Source organism: Mus caroli, unplaced genomic scaffold, assembly GCF_978045245.1.
Source record: "Mus caroli unplaced genomic scaffold, Mus_caroli_1 scaffold_7, whole genome shotgun sequence".
In the NCBI taxonomy this organism is placed as follows: domain Eukaryota; kingdom Metazoa; phylum Chordata; class Mammalia; order Rodentia; family Muridae; genus Mus; species Mus caroli.
The window spans coordinates 100,073,850-100,093,532 of record NW_028227262.1 but is presented as its reverse complement, the minus strand read 5'-3'; the positions used below and the strand labels follow the sequence as shown (position 1 = coordinate 100,093,532).

The 19,683-nt window shown below is 42.2% G+C and overlaps 2 protein-coding genes and 1 pseudogene across 4 annotated transcripts in view; 2 read left to right on the top strand and 1 right to left on the bottom strand.

Annotated features, from left to right (window-relative positions):
- Nucleotides 1–1,629: 1,629 nt before the first annotated feature.
- LOC110295545 (alpha-ketoglutarate dehydrogenase component 4 pseudogene) lies at nucleotides 1,630–1,937 on the top strand (annotated as a pseudogene).
- Nucleotides 1,938–3,558: 1,621 nt separating this feature from the next.
- Nucleotides 3,559–19,683, top strand: part of Malsu1 (mitochondrial assembly of ribosomal large subunit 1) — a 61,561-nt gene continuing 45,436 nt past the window's right edge. For 2 of the 3 annotated variants that reach the window (XM_085840622.1, XM_085840623.1), the window contains exons 1-4: nucleotides 3,559–3,846; nucleotides 4,831–5,009; nucleotides 13,038–13,119; nucleotides 14,660–14,839. In XM_085840622.1, the coding sequence (XP_085696748.1) occupies nucleotides 3,609–3,846; nucleotides 4,831–5,009; nucleotides 13,038–13,119; nucleotides 14,660–14,839 (679 nt within the window). In that variant the 5' untranslated portion in view covers nucleotides 3,559–3,608. Of the gene's footprint in view, nucleotides 3,847–4,830; nucleotides 5,010–13,037; nucleotides 13,120–14,659; nucleotides 14,976–19,683 lie in introns of those variants that run through there. The other variant, XM_021164653.3, reaches the window with a different exon arrangement.
- The window catches only part of Igf2bp3 (insulin like growth factor 2 mRNA binding protein 3), a 127,208-nt gene continuing 124,915 nt past the window's right edge, over nucleotides 17,391–19,683 (bottom strand). The window contains exons 13-15 of the mRNA XM_021164650.2: nucleotides 18,581–18,712; nucleotides 17,900–18,013; nucleotides 17,391–17,561 (exon numbers count right to left, since the gene is read on the bottom strand). Of these exons, the coding sequence (XP_021020309.1) occupies nucleotides 17,463–17,561; nucleotides 17,900–18,013; nucleotides 18,581–18,712 (345 nt within the window). The 3' untranslated portion in view covers nucleotides 17,391–17,462. The remainder of the gene's footprint in view (nucleotides 17,562–17,899; nucleotides 18,014–18,580; nucleotides 18,713–19,683) is intronic.

Here is a 19,683-nt window from a genome sequence, read left to right as displayed (position 1 = left end):
CAAGCTCTACATAATAGTTCTCTGACCAATGAGAATGTTACTGAGCAAATCTTACAGGTAATATTGTTTATGAAAAAGGGAACATGATATGCATTCCCTGGCTGCTACATGTTTACAGTCTAGGATGAATGAAGCAGGAACACAAATAACACAACGGACAATGTGATATCAGAAGTTCAAGTTGTCATGGAAACGATGTAAATGCTCTCTATGAGACTATGGGGATAAAGTGAGGTCTGCATGTTGGTCCCAGAAGATTACAATGCCTGGTAATGGTTTTGTTTGTTTGTTTGTTTGTTTTGGTTTGGTTTTTTTTTTGAGACAGGATTTCTCTGTATTGCCTGCTAATGTTTTAACTTATTTTATGTCTGACATTTGTACAATGGAATTGCTTAATGATGCCATTTTTCAGAGCCTGTTTCTACAGCTGACAATGTAAACTATACTGATTTCCTTGTGATCACATAAAGTTCTATAGCATTTGCAGATAATTCTTGACAACAAATACAAGTGAGAATACACCTCTGGGATGATCATGTGGAAATGCAGGACAGATGGCAAACATGGCAAGAAAGACCAACTTCATACCCACGGGGAAATGAAACTGAAGAAGAAGGGACGGGAACTCGAAGATAGATAGAGAAGATAGCCTCATCTGTAATCATTTACTTTTCTTATGTAACAGAACGATTGTAAATATTTGTAAGTCTTTGGAGTGGCTCACACAGGTACATATGCTACTTCTGCATTTATTTATTTTGTGACAGGGTTTTATCATGTAACCTTGGTTGACCTTGAACTTACTATGTAGACCATGTTGTCTTGAACTCACAGAAATCCACCTACCTCTGCCTCCCAAGTGTGGGACTAGAGCCATGCACCACCACTCCTGGCAAATTTTTTGAATTTGATAAAACATCTCCCAACATTAATGCTTGGTGTTCCTTTTTTTCCTTTAAAGGATTAATAGTATCAAATACCAGGGGGATCCTTACTATGTGTTTGGTGGTGTCCCACTATGTATCTGGGGCTGCTCAGGAAGCTTTTTTTCTCAGATACTTGGCTCTTGCTTCAGCTTGTCCTCTAAGTATATGACCCTGGTCACTCCAGTGTTCTTACTGAGGTGACCTCTACACTGCTGCCCACTGGTGGAAACTTCATGCAAGGGTTGTAGGTGATAGACTGACCCAGTCCTCTGTCAGGCCTTTACTCTCCTGTCTGTGTCCCACTTTAATCCAGAATAGTAGATGTTCTTTGTGGGATTTCATGTATATGATGTATCTTGATTGTATCTATTCCCACATCTCCCCCTTCACTTTCCTAAACACCCCTCCCTCTGTAATATCCAAAATAAATTTAAGACTACCCCATACCTTCCCCCTTCAAAATGACTTTCCAAACTGTACTAGCAGGCCAAGTACAGAGCCAGATTAAAAAAGTTGGCTAACTAAACAAATATAGAATCATAGTTTTAACGGTCAAAAACAAGAGTAACAATTCCCCTGCCCTGCCTCACACTAAAAACACAAGGACAGACAAAATAAAGAGTCACCCTACACAAACCACCAATGTCTAAAAAAGGTTATTGGCTACACCAATTAAAATAAGTCAAACAGCTCAGGGGTCACGATGGGCAGCAAGATGGCTTCTACCACCAGGGTCGTGCAGGTAGTGCTCCACATGCTCCATTAATAAAGTTCCCTAACAGAAGAGACAAACCTAAGCTCAGTGCCTCAGAAGCTTTGGGGTCTGCTGCACTCCCCTCCCACTCCTCTGTCATTTCACAGCATTCTAAAGGAAGTACGTCCCCTGATTCACTAATGCACCAGGGGCCACCAGACACTGCAAAAATTATAAAATCATTACCTCAGAAATACAGAAGGAAACCTATATCTCAAGAGGAAATGGAATTTATCCAGCATGGGGGTCCAGAGTGATCATCGTGGCTGCTGCTTGTGATCAGACAGAAGGATTCGCTTTACAATAAAGGACTTCCACAATGTCAAATGAAAAGTCATATATTAAACAACCTTAATAAATATTCTGTAAACAGAATGAAGTATAGAAACCCCAGGTGGTCGCTTGTATCTCCTGCATTATGTATCTTGGTCAGATGCCCCACAAGCTGACCTGTACACTTATTAAAGTCTACATTTTTAAATGCTACAAAAAAAAAAAAAAAAAAAAAAGAAAGAAAGAAAGCCAAACTATCCTGGTGCCTATATCCGGCCCTTACAAAGGTATAAAAAGTGTGTTCTTTCTTTGTTCTGGGTCTCTCCTCCAGCCTGTGTGCTGAGAGGGGGTTCCCTGACATGTTGGATAAGTAAAATCCTCATGTGTTTTGCAATGATGGTGGTCTCTGTGCTCTTTGTGGGTGAGGGTCTTTTAGCAAGCTATAACACCTCCTTCATGTCCTTTCTCTGTATAGCCCACTGAGTTTAATTAGTGCTATCTTTATGCACATGGGTGTTCATGGTTTTTTGTTTTGACTGGAGTTACAGTGCTAGGCATGGATTCCCTCCTGTGAGGCAGGGCTCAAATCTAATCAGAAGGTGGTTGGCTGGCTAACCCCATAACTCATGCACTATTGACTCAGTGGGTGCATCTTGCCTGGCAGTGGAATTATCACTCAGGGTAAGTCCACTGATGGCTTTTCTCCCCCCAGTGACCTGCATGCCACCTCCTGACTCCATGAAAGCTGGACAGCAGGTAAGAAGGTTTTAGATTAGTTCCAGCTTGAAAATAAGGAGTGTTGTCTTCACCAATATGTATGGTCTTACCATCTAGTTGTGGGAGACAACCAAAAATAGCCTAGCTTGTTTTTAGGTGGGCCCATAGCTGCCCTGACCAGTAATGTAGGATGATAGTATCCCAAACCCAGCACTGAGATCTTCATTTAATGACCCAGATCTTCCATTTAAAAGCAATCAATACTTAATTCCTATCTGACAGGGTTAATTTCTGCATATTTGGGGGAGAGGAAAAGGAGAAAGGAGAGAGCTAGTGAGGGTTTGAAGGGGCTGGAGAGAGTGGGAGGGAAGAAGGGAGAAAAGGAAAGGAGAAAGAAGAGGAGAGAGAGAGGTAGGAACCCTTTAATTCCTTTAAGATGTATTTATTTATGTATGCCTACAAGACAGAAGAAGGCATCAGATCCTATTATAGGTGGTTGTGAGCCACCATGTGGTTGCTGGGAATCAATTCTCAGGACCTCTGAAAGAGCAGACAGTGCTCTTAACCATAGAGCCATCTCTCCAGCCCCATAAAGATTATCTGGGCTCACTTTTTTTTCCCTCTTCCTTCCTTTCTTTTCTTTCTTTCTTTTTTTTAAAGAGAGACAAGGTTTGTCTGTGTATCCCTGGGTGTCCTGGAACTCACTTTGTAGAATAGGCTGGCCTTGAATTCAGAGATCTGCCTCGGCCTCCCGAGTGCAGAAAGTCAAAGCGTAAACCACCACCATCCACAAGGTCCTCCTCATTCCTTAAACTACTCCCCAGGCAATCACTCTAAATCAACATTTCCGGTTACAGACCCGCCCACTTCGTGACGTAGAATCCCGGAGCCGCCCGGAAGCTCCGCCACCTCCTCCCAGAGAAGTAGCAGCGACAGCTATGAGTCCGGGCTGGTCGCCCGCGCGGCGTTTGTGGCCGCTGCTGTTGCGCAGGACGGTCTTCCAGAGAGCCGGCCCCACAGTGGCTTCGGTTCCCTGGCTTCCGCGGCTGGCAGAGCGATGGCTTCCCGCGGGGCCCGCGACCTGTCTGACCCCGAGCCTAACCCGCGGCCTGCACCATGGGCCTCAGCCGGAGGAGCGGACCCCTGGCGACGCTCGCCTGCATCCGGGACCCGCAGGTACGCGGGCAGGACAGCTGGTGGCCCGGCCTGACCCAGGCGGCCCTGGGCTTCCCTGTGCGCTTCGGGGGCAAGAGAAATAGCCATTCGTGCAGACGCAGAGCTGGAAGGGATTTGGGAGGTGGTCGGCACCAACTTTGCTTTGCGTAACCGAGAGTCTTAGAGGGAGGTCAAGGTAACGCGCTGTCTTCAAAATTCCAGTCATAGAGCCGGCCACATTCGGCCCTTGGCTTCACAGCCCAGGATCCACCCCGTCTTCACGATCTACCCAGGGTCGTAGCAGGTGGACTGGTTGGTCTTAGTAGCACTAGTCCTAGCAGCCTCGTTTCTTCATATCTGTTGAAGGCTGTGGACCAGGTATTGTCTTGAGAACCCGCCTACCTTACAATATAGTTAAGTAACCTTTTAAATCTGCGATTCGATTTAACGTGTGCCCTAGGATATTGTCCTCTCCCTCAAATCATGCTGCTGGTTGTTGTGTAGCATCTCTGCATTTGTGGAGTGTTGTTCCTTTCAGTACTAGTAAATAGAAAGTCATTTGCTTCTGCTTCCGTTTGGTAATCGCAGTATCCAGTGTCCGTAACCTGAGCATTCTACCTAGGAAAGCTGAGCAGTGCTTTAGGGAACTGTTGTCCGGGTTCAGTTTTAAGCTGGTTTTTGGTTTGGTTGGTTTAGTTTGTCTTGAATGGAGATGGTATTAGGGGTTGGACCCAGGGCCACATACATGCCACCACTGAAGCACACCTTCAGTCTTTTAGTTTAAAAAAAAAAAAATCTTTAGACCTTGTCTTTCTGCGTTGCTCAGCCTAGCATTGAACCTGGGATCCTCCTGCCTGGTGTTCACCAAAGCATTTTAGATATAAATACACTTGTAGGGGGAGCAGTTCCACCGCCTCCAGGAGACGTCGTGTCAGCCTGCTTCTGTAGACACATGTAGGTCTGTATTCTCCTCAGCCATCTGACACAGCGCTTCTGCATTTTCAGATCACATTGGTGCCAAGTTTGACATCGATATGCTGGTTTCACTTCTGAGGCAAGAAAATGCAAGAGACATTTGTGTGATCAAGGTTCCTCCAGAAATGAGATACACAGACTACTTTGTGATTGGGAGTGGGACTTCCACCCGACACTTACACGCTATGGTCCACTACCTTGTGAAGATGGTAGGATGCTCTCCTTTGCTGTGAACCTTTACCTAGAGAGTGACACACAGAGGCTACAGAGGAAGCCCACTTTCTAGAAGTCCCAAGAGTGATTTTTATGGTTTCTCAGAGTAAAATATTTGGGAACAAATACTTATTAGCTCTGTTGAGCCCAGATAATTTCTAATTCATGTCTTTTGTGACAAGGAAAATTAATAACATGAAACAAGCCAGAAGACAGTATGAGTCTGTTCTAGAGCAGCACCTGTGTGATAGCCTCTAGCTATTGAAAGGCTTTAAAAATTATTTAAAAGATTTGGAGGTTTATTTTCATTTTTTATTTCATGTGTATGTCCACAAAAGTCAGAGAAAAGCATGTCGTCTTCCTAGAAATGGAGTTTAAGGACGCTGTGAGCTGCCATGTAGTTGTTGGGAATTGAGCCCATGCTATTAACCTCTGAGTCAACTCTCAAGCCCTTAAAAATCATTTTGAATTAGGTGGGTGTGGTGGGACATCTTTAATCCCAGCTTCTTGGGAGGCAGAGACAGGCAGATTTCTGAGTTTGAGGTCATCCTGGTCTACAGAGTCAGTCCAGGTCAGCCAGGGCTACACAGAGAAACCCTGTCTCCAAAAACAAACAAACAATTTTAAACGATGTGAATGTGTATGTTTCTGTGTGGGTATATGCACATGAGTCACCAAATATGGCTGCCAAACTTGGGTCCTCTACTAAAGCAGCAACTCTCTTACCTGCTCAGCTTTCTCTCCATTCAAATGGTGAGCAGATTCTGAAACCCAGTTCTTCAGTTACACTCGCCATTTTCAGACACCTGATTTCCACATGTGGCTGTGACTTCTACCATACTCAACAGCCATATAAATTTCCATAATTTCCCAAAAGTTCTGGACAATGCTTCTTGTCCTAGTTTGCTTCCTGTTGCTGTGGTAACAACCACGATGGGAGCAGTTTAGGAATGGTGTTTTGTTTTTTTAGCTTGCAGGTTATAGGCTTTCATTAAGAGAAGCCATGTCAGGAATCCACGGCAGGAACTTAAAGCAGAAACCAACAGAAGGACTCTGCTTTCTAGCTTTGTTAGTCTACCTTGTTCAGCTAACAGCCCAGGCCCATCTGCCTAGGTGTTCCCCAAACACTGTGAAGTATTGGGAAGGTAAAAGTGAAGTATATGTAGTCCTTGCCCTGTGAGTTCACGGGTCTCAGAAGAAGGAAGAGGGGTCATTTTCTAATTGGATTGAATGTGATTCAGAGCAGGAAAAAAAAGTGTATGCCCAGCAGCATCCAGCAGATGGTGGCACCATTCTACAGGGGAATAGACACTCTTTGTTAGTAATTGGTCAAAGAAAAGGCAGGTAAGAACAGCTGGGGATGCCTAGACAAGGCCTTGAAAATACAAATGGGTCGAAAACAAACCTAGTGCAATATAGAGTGGAGGAAATGGTCTGTCTTTCTTTCTTTCTTTCTTTCTTTCTTTCTTTCTTTCTTTCTTTCTTTCTTTCTTTCTTTCTTTGTTTCTTTTTACTGAGAGTTTTTCTGTGTAGCCATGGCTGTCCTGGAACTCACTTCTTATTACCAGACCAGGCTGGTCTTGAACTCAGAGATCTTCCTACTTTGGCCTCTCGAGTACTGAGATTAAAGATATATGCCACCACCACCAGTCAAGTGGAGGAGCATTCTTAGGAAGTATTTGGAGACAGGAAGATCAAGAAAGATGGACAGAGTTGTAAGGCAGAATCTCTCGGATGTGACTGTGGGAGTGGATGAAAATTTACCAAGGTTTAAGGCAGTTGAATATTAAAAAAGAAATAGGTTTTTCAGAGAAGTTGCACAAGAGTAAAGAGGTACAAATTATTTTTTATAAAATGTTTATATGAGAAGGGCAAGAAATAATTTGACTTTTAGTATCTTCCAAATAGAACCACATAGCGGTCAGCCTTTTGTGACTAGTGCATATCACTCAAATTGTGTTGCCAAGGTTCACCTGTGTTTGGTTTTCCTTGTCCAGTGGTGGGGATTGAGCCCAGCGTCTGTGAGTGCTGGTGCTCTGCCATAGAGCTCCCCCAGCCCAGTAGCACCCTGCTGTATGTATATACCTTCTTATTTATCCATTTCCCCGTTAGTAGACACTTGGGTTGTGCCCAGTTCTCGGCTGTTGTGATTGTTGCTTTAAATATGGCCGTAGAACTGTCTATTGCTTTTAACTTTGGATATGCACCCAGAGGTGGAATGTTTGGTTCATACAGTCATTCTGTTTTTAACCTCTTTTAAATTAAAAATTATTATAAAGAACCTATGAATAATAAACATCACACTGTGAAATTAACCAAACTCAAAGTCTTTTATTTCCAAGTCGTCTCATCCGTTGATCCTTGGGGCTAGTTCCTGTAAGTTTTATTAGTGTTTCATGTTTTCAAATAAAGGCTGGATCCATGAGTTTTTTTTTTTTAATAAGGTGAGAGATATTAATCCAATCTAGTTTTTCTATGATAGATGTCCAGTTTTCAGCACCATTTGCTGAATCTGCCATTTCCCCAATACCTGTTTTTTTTTTCTTCTTTAAAATTAAGTAGGCACAGCATAGTTTTAGTTCTGGGTTTTCTACTATCCCACTGATCTACACATCTATTCAGTTATTATGTTTTAGATTTTTAAATTTTATGTATATGAGTGTTCTGCTTGCTTGTATATATATGTGCACCACTTGTGTGTCTGGTGCCTTTGGAGGTCAGAAGGTGGTGGTTGATGTCCTAGCACTGGAGTTAGTGATGGTTGTGAGCCACCATGTGGGTGCAGGGAACTGAGCCAGGCCCTTCAAAAGGAATACATGCTCTTAACCACAGAGCCAGTTGTCCAGCCCCTACTTGTCTATTTGTATACTCATGCCAGGCTGTCTTAGGCTGTCTTCACCATTCCCTCCTCAGTATAATTCAGGGCCAAAGCACTCTTGCTCCTTAGGATTGCTTTGGCTGTTCATAGTATTTTCTTGCTCCACTAATTTTTTTTCTAACCCTGTGAAGTATAGCACTGGAATTTCAATAGGTATTGCATTAAATCAGTAAATTAATTCTGGTAGTAAAGTCATTTTCATACTATCTGCCAATCCAGGAGCAGGGAAAGTCTGTCCTTTTGAGCGTCTTCTGTGATTTTGAGTGTCTTGAAGTTTCTGTTGTAGGGATCCTTCTCTTTGGCTTCATATAACCTTCTTTTAGAGTTTTACTACTAGGAACAGACCCCATGGCCAAGGCAACTTTTTTTTTTTTTTGGGTGGGGGGAGGGCGGAGTTCAAGACAGGGTTTCTCTGTATAGCCCTGGTTGTCCTGGAACTCACTCTGTAGACCAGGCTGGCCACGAACTCAGAAATCCGCCTGCCTCTGCCTCTCAAGTGCTGGGATTAAAGGCGTGTACCACCACCACCTGGCCAAGGCAACTCTCAGAAGGACATCTAATTGGGTCTGGCTTATAGGTTCAAAGCTTCAGTCCATTATCAAAGCAGGAACATGGCAGCATCCAGGCAGGCATGGTGCAGGAGGAGCTGAGAGTTGTACATCTTCATCTGAAGGCTGCTAACAGAATACTCACTTCCATGTAGCTAGGATGAGAGCCTTATATTATAGCCCACACCCACAGTGACACACCCACTCTGACAGGACCACACCTTCTAATTACTGCCACTCCCTGGACCAAGCATATACAAACCATCACAATCCTTAAATATCTAATTTTTTAAAGTTATTTTTAATGTGATATTTTTCCATTTGCTTATTCAGAGTATTATGTACACACACACACACACACACACACACACACGAATGTAATTAAAAAATGCTTACACAGATTGACTTTGTATTCTGACACACATACACACACACACACAAATGTAATTAAAAAATGCTTACACAGATTGACTTTGTATTCTGAACCTTGAAGTTTTTATTAGGCTCAAAAGTTTTTTAGTAGACTTTGGGGTCTTTTATGTAAAGAATAATGCCATTTCAAATAGGGGCTGGTTTGCCATTTCTTTACTTATATTTATAGATAAAGTCTCAGCTGGCTGGCCTGGAACTCACAGAGATCGATCTACTTCTATCTCTTGAGGGCTAGGATTAAAGGTATATGCCTACTTTATTTGCAAGTTGAGATAATTTGACTTTTTGGTTTTTCAAGACAGTGTTTCTGTGTGTAGCCCTGGCAGCTCTGGAACTTTGTAGACCAGGCTTTCCTCTCAAAGATATCTGCCTGTCTCTGCCTGACCTTCAGCTGGAGACAAAGGCTTGTACCACCATGCCTGGCCTAGTTTGACTTCTTTCCTATTTTATCTCTTTCCTGTCTTTCTCTTATCTGATCTCTGTAGCTAAGGCTTACAGTACTGTATTCCATAAGCAGTTGAGTGAGCGAGGATCCTTGGCTCTGATTTTAGAGGAAGTACTGTTTGTCTCCATTCAACCTAATGTTGGCTACCAGTTCACTGCTGTATGTAGCAGCCTTGAGTATTTCGAGGTATATTCCATCTATTTGTAAAGTCTCCAGAACTTCTATCACAAAGACATGCTGAACCTTTCAGCATCAACTGAAATGATTATGTGGTTTCTTTCCTTATATAAGCTTATTTATATACTTATTGATTTTTTTATATGTTGAATTAATTAATCTTGCTTTTCAGCCCATTTGGTCACAGTGGAATTGTTCTCCTGCATAGCCTTATCTGTTAATAATGTCATGTGTTTTTCATTTGATTAACCATCTCCTTCATTTCAAGTTCCCTTCCTTTGTTTTTTTGTTTTTTTGGTTTTTTTTTTAGTTTAAAAAAACCTTGTATTTACTTAGAAGCATCCAGAATGTCAACAAAACAGCTGCAATTTTTTTTTTTGCAATTAGAGTGGTATTCAGTTAACAGAACAATAATTATCTTCGTATAAGCTGCATCAGAGACAACTGAAGATGGAAAAAAATAAAACCAAAAGAAAAAAAAAAAACAAACAACAACAACAAAAAAACCCAAAAACCAAACTACTGTCCCCATTTATAACTAATTTGTGCTGTGCACTAACAAGAACCTGCTTTAAATTTCCATGCCAATTTACAACCCCCAGACTATACCAGCCAAGGTTAGTGGCTATTGAAAATACCACCAGGACAGGGCATCTAAAGACACATTCGGTAGTCTGTTAACTATACAAAAAGGACACTGTACATTTTGAAAACAAATCTTACACAGCCTTACATTTCAATTTTTTTCTTTAATAGGAGTGAGTACGGGGGGTGGGGGTGGTTAAATGCTTTATAGACAAGAAAAAAAAAACTGTGCTAGAACCAACTTATTCATCATCATCTTCTTCATCATCCTCTTCCTCATCTTCCTCTTCCTTTTTTCTTGCTCTTTTCAGCCTTGACCACCCATCTTTTTTGCTGCATCAGGTTTTCCTTTAGCTCTGTAGGCAGCAATATCCTTCTTGTACTTCTCCTTCAGCTTGGCAGCCTTCTTCTCATAGGGCTGCTTGTCATCCGCTGCAGTGTTGTTCCACATCTCTCCTAGTTTTTTTTTGCAACATCACCAATGGATAAGCTAGGATGCCTGCCTTTGATTTGGGGGCGGTACTCAGAACAGAACAAGACTGAGGGAGGCCTCTTGGGTGCATTGGGGGCCTTGAACTTCTTTTTTGGTCTTCCCTTTGTGGGGGGGGGTGATGTAGGTTCTCATTTCTCTTTCATAACCAGCCTTGTCAGCCTTTGCCATATCTTCAAATTTCCCCTTTTCTTTAGCAGACATGGTCTTCCACCTCTCTGAGCACTTCTTGGAGAACTCTGAGAAGTTGACAGAAGCATCCGGGTGCTTCTTCTTGTGCTCCTCCCGGCAGGTTTGCACCAAGAATGCATATGAGGACATTTTGCCCCTCGGCTCCTTAGGATCTCCTTTGCCCATGTTTAGTTGATTTTCCTCCGTGAGGCACAGAGTTGCCCAGTGCCTGTCTGGCTCTTGCTTGCCCCGGCGTTCTCTCTATGGAGCTTGTATTAATTAATCAAGGTTTTACTGCTGTGAACAGACACCATGACCAAGGCAAGTCTTATAAAAAACATTTAATTGGGGCTAGCTTACAGGTTCAGAGGTTCAAGTCCATTATCATCAAGGTGCGAGCATGGCAGCATCCAGGCTGTCATGGTGCAAGCAGAGCTGAGAGTTCATCCAAAGGCTGCTAGTGGAAGACTGACCTCCAGGCAACTAGAGTGAGGATCTTATACCCACACCCACAGTGACACACCCATTCCAACCAGGTCACACCTACTCCAACAAGGCCACACCTTCAGATAGTGCCACTCCCTGGTCCAAGGATATACAAACCATTACAGAGCTCAATGTACTGCAATGACTGTCTTGATTGTTTTTCAATGTTTCAATCTCCTTGCTAATTTTTTCTTCCACATTTTAGAGTTTCACCCTCAATTTGGTAACTGTTAAAATCACTTTGGAGACTGCCTTATGAAATGCTTGCATAGATTTTCTTAGTTTGTACATCTCTTTGTTTGAATTTTCTATGTCATTGATTCTTTACCAAAGAGAAAAAGAAAAAAAAAGAAAGAAAAAAGAAAAAGAAAGGAAAAAAAACCACTCAGAATTCTTTTTCAGGCCTTTCAGCTTTCTTTAGTTTTGGATTCTCTTATGGGAGTTAGAGGGCTGGTATAGATTGTGAATTTGTGTTTCTTTGGGTTTATTGTGTTTAACATAGCTGTTGGAATAGGTTTGTCCTGACTTCCCTTCTTCTGAGCCTGCTGGATATTTTGTTTTCTGAAACTTCCTTGAACAGTGGCTTTCCACCTATGGGTTGTGACCCCTTTGGGGGTGTCCAATGACTCTTTCACAGGGGTCACCCTAAGGCCATCAGAAATCAGATATTTACATAATGATTCATAACAGCAAAACTACAGTTGTGAAGTACTAATGAAAATAATTTTATGGTTGGGGTCATCACAAAAGGAACTGTATTAAAGGGTTGCAGCATTAAAAGAAATATCCGCCTGAAATTTAGCTATGTATTAGTAAAACTTGGTATTGATTGCAGAAATGGAGTTGCTAAAGTAATCCTGTCTTGGGTATGTGTCAGCAGGACCAAGGGTGGAACTGTATACTAAGGTCTAAGGCAGGTGGATCAGAACTGCTAAAGAAAGGATACCAAACTTCAGACCTTTGGGAGCATAGTGGTTTACTCAGGATCCTGCAGTGACCCCTGGAATCTTACAAGTCAGAACCCCACACCCACACTGACCTTAGATACCACCAAAACCAAAGCCCCAGTCTGTCGGAGACCATGGGCATCTGGGAGTCAAAGTTCCTGCACTGACCGCTGAGGCTGGAGTCCTAGTTGCTGAGGGATTTCTGGTTCCTCAAAAGCTAGAGGCCTAGACAGCTGGCATTCTTTGGACCACAAGAAGCCGAAAAGGCCTGGTTACCTGGTGCTGTCTGGTCTAGCTAGAGCTAAAGGCCTAAATGTACAGTGTGCAGTTTTTAACTTTTAAAAGAACTATATTCAATTAACTAAACTACAATTTCTGTTTTCACTAGAAGTGTCAATCTTTTTCCACATTCTGATGAGAATTCCCACCTCGTTTTCCTGATAGTGGGCATCCAGATGTGTGTGAAACAGCATGCCATAGTTTAGGCTTGCATTAATAGTAATGAAGTCAGTACTAGGTTTGTTGGCTGTATTATAAATTCTTTGGGATAATGTCTGTTCATTTATACATTCTTTGTTTTTTAAAAATCTGTTTTGTTGTTAAGAGTTGTATTTTCTGCATATGAATTCCTTGTCAAATATATAACCTGTAAATGCTGCCATTCTGTGGGTGGTCATTTGAAATGCAGCCGAGGAGAGAGAAGGTTAGGGCAGGAAATTGTTTTCTCTAAATTATGAATCATGTGGCAGAGGATGGCTGTAGGAAATTAATTTATCCTTAAGTTTAGTCTAACGAAACTGTCCCTAGACCCTAAGTAGGAGCAGAGACTCTCCTCTCTCCTTTAAATGCATGACCTGTTTTTCAGTATAAACACCTGAAATGTAGAAGCGATCCGTATGTCAAGATCGAGGGGAAGGATGCTGACGACTGGCTGTGTGTGGACTTTGGTAAGTTACTAGTGTGCAGTTTACAAATGAATACCCATTATTTAAACCTTGTTTTCAGCTGCAAAAAAGTAGAAATAAAATTGTTGAGTACATATCAATGTAAGATATTTGAATTTTGTTTCATGTAATAAAAGTTTGATTTGATTATATCAGGTAGTATTAGTCACAGGTGAAAACTTTGTGTATCCAAAGAACTCTGGACAACACATACTGTATGCCTGTGTGTAAGGACCACATAGATAGATGAGTAAGGTGTATCAATGTCATAGCTTCAGAACACTGTCCAGCCAGATAGTTACTACTAAGGGAAAACAGCAGCTGCATGCCTACTCTGGGCCAGGCGGCAGTCATCTGAGAGTCTAGCCTACTTGCAAGCTTTCATAGGGTTACAATTACTGTGGTGAAACACCATGACCAAAAGTAACTTGGGGAGAGGTGGCTTTGTCTCATTCACACTTCTGTATAACAGTTCATCATTGGAAGGAGTTAGGACAAGAAGGCACCTGAAGGCAAGAGCTGCTTCCTGGCATGCTCAGCCTGCTATCTTATAGCCCAGGACCAGTAGGCATGAATTAAGAAAATGCCCTATTGGCTTCCTTATAGCCCAATCTTCTGGAGGCATTTTCTCAGTTTGAGGACCTCTCCTTTCAGTTGGCATGAAACTTACCAGCTCACAAGTTGTCATTCCAGTTTCATGAAGACAAGACCATTTTGGAAAAGTATAGTGCTTCTTCAGCCAATGGCAGTGACCAGTACTGTAAACTCTGCTGGCTCTCTGAGCCTCAGAGCCCATAGGTAGACCACAGGCTAGATGGCACATAAGTAGGAGCAAGCGGGCCCACTTTTTTTGCTGTGCCGTGAGACAGCAAGGCTGTAATCCAGGGTTTCTCAGCTTTGTCACATTCGTGTTTTTGCTGTGTGCTTGGGGAACATCTTGTGTAGTGCAGAACAGGATGCTTATTATTAGCAGTATCCACTCTCCTCTCTCCAGTCAAAACAAAGATGTCTGTGGGCATCAAAGCATTGCTGTGGACTTAGCTGTCTTGGAGGCAAGCCCTATCTGGTGGGACTATTGACTTTGAAAACTTTGCTCACATGATGTACAGAAAAGTGAAACCTGGGAGACAGATGTCACAGGGTATGACCAGAGGAACCTGGACAGACCCATCGTGCATTCTCGTGGATTAAAGTTAACCGCCATTGCCAGGTGTGGTGGCACATGCCTTTAATCCCAGCACTTGAGAGGCAGAGACAGGTGGATTTCTGAGTTCGAGGCCAGCCTGGTCTACAGAGTGAGTTCCAGGACAGCCAGGGCTACACAGAGAAACCCTGTCTTGAAAAACCAAAAAAAAAAGTTAACAGCCATCATCCATGCTACTTGATGACCTCATTTTCATGTTAAGTGGCAGATGTTCTGACAAAGCCACCGCATCGCTTTGCAGGAAGGGCTCTACCATTTGCCCTTCTAAAAAGTTGAAGGTGAGGATAAAAATATAAGCAATGGATTTTCGTCATTGTAATTTTTCTATGTTCCTAATAGGGAGCATGGTGATCCATTTGATGCTTCCAGAGACCAGAGAGACCTATGAGTTAGAGAAACTGTGGACTCTACGTTCATTTGATGACCAGTTAGCTCAGATAGCAGCCGAGACGTTGCCTGAAGACTTCATTCTTGGACTGGAAGATGACACTTCATCCCTGACTCCAGTGGAGTTCAAATGTAAATAAACAAAGTTAATGCCATTCTTCCCTTTGATATGACTGAGCCATCTGCTTGGTCACTACAAGTTCCTGTCTGCCTTGTGAACACTCATGCTGGTAGCTCACAGACCAAGAACCAGTAATTCAATCCTGTCTTTCAGCATCCTGTCTTTATTCTTGAAATTCTAGCATGATGCCTCAGGTAGCACTGACCCCATGGCTGACTCAAGTTCTCTGTTTAGACTATCAGCCTGCCTCCCTTCCCCAGTTTTCCAGATATGTCTGAGGGCGATAGTAAGTAGCCAGGTGCTAGGGTACAAGGATAGCATTTCTATAAATACGTGGCAGAAGTACAATATTTAGAACATTATGGAAAGTCATGTGAATCTGTAGATCTTAGTTTGTATTAAATAGGACAACCAAAGTTCACATTCTTGGATCAGGAGCTGAAAAAATAACTTGCGGGTAGGTTCCTGTTTACTGTGAGATTATCATAGAAAATAACTCAAGAGCACTCATCTGAAATCATACTACAGAAGCTGTGTTTTATGATGAAAACTTTATTCTGCATCAGGGTACCTGGAAAGTGAAGCTGCATTTGGGGCACACTACAGATGAGAAATGATCTGTATATGGTGAACACAAAACACAATGATAGAGTTACTCGGTGCCAGGTACTCCAGACCACCAGTGCTTAGATGAAAGTAAAACATGATTGGCCACTCTAAAGGCTAGACAGGAAATATGGCAGAATTAAAACCAACAGATAGAAATGTAGCACCTGTCAGTTTTTAAAAAACAAACACTGGAAAAATCAAATACTGAGGCCTTAAGCATATCTCCCCTGAGATCCAAGCAGGAGAGCCGGTCACATTTTTTTTTAAGCAGTTTAAATCCACCATATGAAAATGCTAGATGAATTCAGTTGTAAAAAGGGGGCACTTTTTGGCTAAAACTACAAAATTAACTGTTTTATGAAAATGTTTAGGAATTCATTTTCACAATGTCTAAATGATATGCTGATACTCAGAAAAACTTAGAGGCATGTAGAAGTTAATCCTGAAACACAGATGAGGCAAAGGGACTTTCTGAAGGGTTACATAATACCCTCAGGGTCAGTGTAATATGACTGTAACCACATTATCAACAAAGCAATAACAACAACTCAGAAAGCAGCATGGCCTTGAGGATCACCCGCACCTACAAGTTTCCATACAGGGCTTTGCCACTAAGTTGAGGAAGGGCAAAGGGAAGTCCAATGCTTTCACAGTCTGAATTCCCAAAACCGTTTGCTGGATCCCCTACCTTGACTAGCTGTCAGGTAATGCAGGGCAGACAGAAACTGCTATATTTCATGGAAGACTTTTGGTGGACTTAATTCTTCCACTGTTTAAAACATCTTTAAAATAGCTTAGGCTCGAGACAGTGGCAGGCACAAGGAAGTGGAGATTTTGTTGCCCTTCGGCCTTGTCTTACCACCTGACTCCCCCTGGTCTTCACAAAGCAATCCTTTCCATGTCTGCTCAGAGTATGGTCTGGTCTCAAGTGTGTTGGCAAGCTGAGCATCTGGTGAAACAAACTCAAGCTGATTGTGTTTAAATTCTGCATTTCTTCACTGACATGAATTTCTTCCTTTTCGTGGTGACAGTCAAAGCACAAAACATTTGCAAATTCCCACACATAGCAAAACACAGACCCCAAGTCTCCTGGAGCCCTGTACACTAGCCATCCTGCACCCTAGCCGTCCCAGACCCTGCCACACCACACCACTCTGGTTGGTCAGTACCGTCAACAACCTTCCCAGATAGGAACAAAGGAGTACGTGGTATTGCTGCTCTTTGAGAATAGGCACTGCTCCTTATCTTTGAACATTTAGTGGACTTTCCAACTTTCAAAGGCTCAAAAAATGCAAAATTATTTTTCCAACTTTACTCTCACCAGCCAGACGTAAAATTACTTTCTCAATTACTTGCCTATCAGGTGATAACTGTTAAATTTTATTTTTTTTTTAAAAAAACGGTTGGAGCTTTTATAAAGTATATAAAATTTTCAAAAAAGGAATAATTTTGCTTTTAACTGTATTACTGAATACCTGAGGTAGTTGAGTAAAAATGCACGTTTAATACCCTGCCAACAGCGGCTGGCACTTCCCTTAGGTTATCCATGTTAGTGTTAGAGAAACAGGAGACAACAGCTCTTCTATTCTAATGGCTTAATGTTGTGTTCCTTTGACAATTCTACTTTGATCCAATTTCAACAATTGGACTTAGGAACAATCTAGTTTTAAATTTATTTGATAAATTTAGTGAATGTACCATTTATGCCAATTTCTGGCATTATAAAGGGATATTAAGAAAAATTAGCACGTTTGTTATACTTTGATATCACAAGGGAAGTGCAGAGTTCTCTTTCCCTAACCCCACTTTTTTTTTTCTTTTTTAAAGCTGGGTGTCATATATTTCAGAGAGCATAAAGTATACATTCTCACAGAGACAGGAATTCGAGTTGCCTGGTCCTCAGAAACAACCAGCTAGGTAAAAAACTCGTGCATGGGATTCTGGATGGGTCAGCACCCGTCTGTTGGTTAAGCAAATCTGTCTTTGGTTTGGCATCTGCCTCTGTGGTGGCTGTCTCCTGAGCCTTTACTTCCGCCTTGACTGAGGTGGTCCACTCTGCAGAGCTTTCTGCTGCTGGTGCTGCTTTACCTGAGTCAGAATTTCCTGAATTTTTCTCTGGGCAACCTACAAAAGGACAGAACTTCATAGAATCTGCACAGTACAAAGTTACTACTGCAACAACGTCAAGTTGAAATCCTTGTGCCCAGTACTTAACAGTGTGCTGGCTGAAAGGAAAACTAGATGTGCCAAGCACAGCCAGGCACAGTGGTGCATAAGGACAGAAGCTGAGGTGTGGGGATCTCTGGAGCCTAGGAGTTCAAGGTTAGCCTGGGTAAAAATAGAAACAGCACACTTCAACACCCCACCCAACACTGACCCATGAGCACCTAAAGGCTCACATATATATGAAATGGTAGCACCATGATAGAGCTTAAGAACCTGTCAGTTTAGAAGCCACTTGCCTGGCAAGCATAGAAGTGGCCAGTTATTTTGACAACTACTTGATCATTCTCATCAGGTGTCTGGTCACGGGGGACAACAACTTCAGCACTTGATAAATTCTGGAGCTCATTCACCTGCAATAGATAAAATCATATCACTAAGCATTAAGTTTATTTCCCAAGTGCCTCCTGTAAGCCAGACACAGCTCTGCCTTTACAGAGCTCATTTATCCACTAACAGTTCTCGGAGCTCGAGTTCCCATGTTAACATGACTAAAACTAAGGTCTGGACAAAGAAACCCACTACAGAAGTAAACAGCAAAACCAGACCCAGGTCCTCAAGTTCTGCTCAGGGTAGGTCGTGTGTTACTCCAAATTTAAAGATCTGACATGACTTAGTTGAGAAAGGCTGCAAACTACTTTTTGCAGTTTGAGGATATTTGTAAAACTTCCCTTCCTGTCTTTAAGGTTTATAAAACGGAAAGTTGAGGTTATATGTGTGAGAGAATGCTGCATGCTCCTTTCCAGTCCCAGGCCAGTGCCCTGGTCTGAAATACTGGCAGGTCACAGAAGGAGGAAACCTCTTCAAACCTTGGTCAAGATGATCCCACTTTTTATGAACTAGCCAAAGGCTGGGGTGGAGCTTGTTCCTGCATCGCCCCCCTCCCTTCCAGCACAGCAGGCTGCTGCTAGGGTACTTGCCGTTTTGCCTCCTTTCCCAATAACTCTGCCAGCAGCAAAGGACGGCACTCTGATGTGAGCTTCAAGTTTCACCTCTTCTTTAGGACTAACAAAGTTTTCTTCTTTAATTTTTCCATAAATTCTTCCCTGAGCCTACAAATGACAATATATCCTATCAGTATCATTCATACTTGAAACAAAAGGTCCGTTAACTTTGAAGACAGTTTGGATCAGCCTGGAATATCCATTGTAGTAGTGCATCAACATCTGGAATGAAGACTGACAACAGTAAGAGACAGTAGTTAGGAGTCTCAAAGGGTTGACAATAACTTTCACAGGCAAGGTGACTCAATTATTGACAAGAGGAGGGTATGGGCAGAAAGCTTCAATGCATTTGTAACAGTGTAGAGTAAACCATATGCTGGAAATAAAGGCATTAGGAAGGAAGTCTAATTAAAAATGATTTTAGGGGCAAATGACCATTCACACTCTGGTCTTTAAAGCCTCTCCTACTCTCAAAATAAGAAAGTGATTGCATTGTTCTTGAGCAAAAGAAACTAAGGAAGAACTTCACAGTTAGAGACACAAGGCTCACAAGGATCTAAGCCCATGTCTAAATAGCACAGACACTGGCCAACATTAACATTTTTTACTTAAACAGAGCTCTTCCTCAGATGATTACAGCCTTATAGAACCTAACATGTTGGGTATGACTCTTATGTCAGTAGTCCCAGCACTTAGGAGGCCGAGGAAGAACATAGTAGCTACAAGTGAGGGGCCTGCTTTGGCTACAGAGCAAGAGCCTGACTCCCATTTCCTCCCAGAAAGGCTACAGAAATCAAGCTAATGTACACTTCTAGTACTGAACTAATGTGTCCTGTGTACAACTACATGTTTTATATAAGGAACCTCCTATTGTGTGCAACCATGAGTTTGTTCTCATACACTTCAGAGAAGGAATTCTAAGTTGGGAGGTTGACTAATCTGACAAGATGCCAAGAAAGCCATAAAAGCCCAAAGAGCCAGATTTTCATTGGTGTAGAAATGCTAATTAGGCTCATTTGGAGGATTAGAAGACAAAACTCATCCCACACTCCAATCTTTTATACATTCTTTTTTAAAAT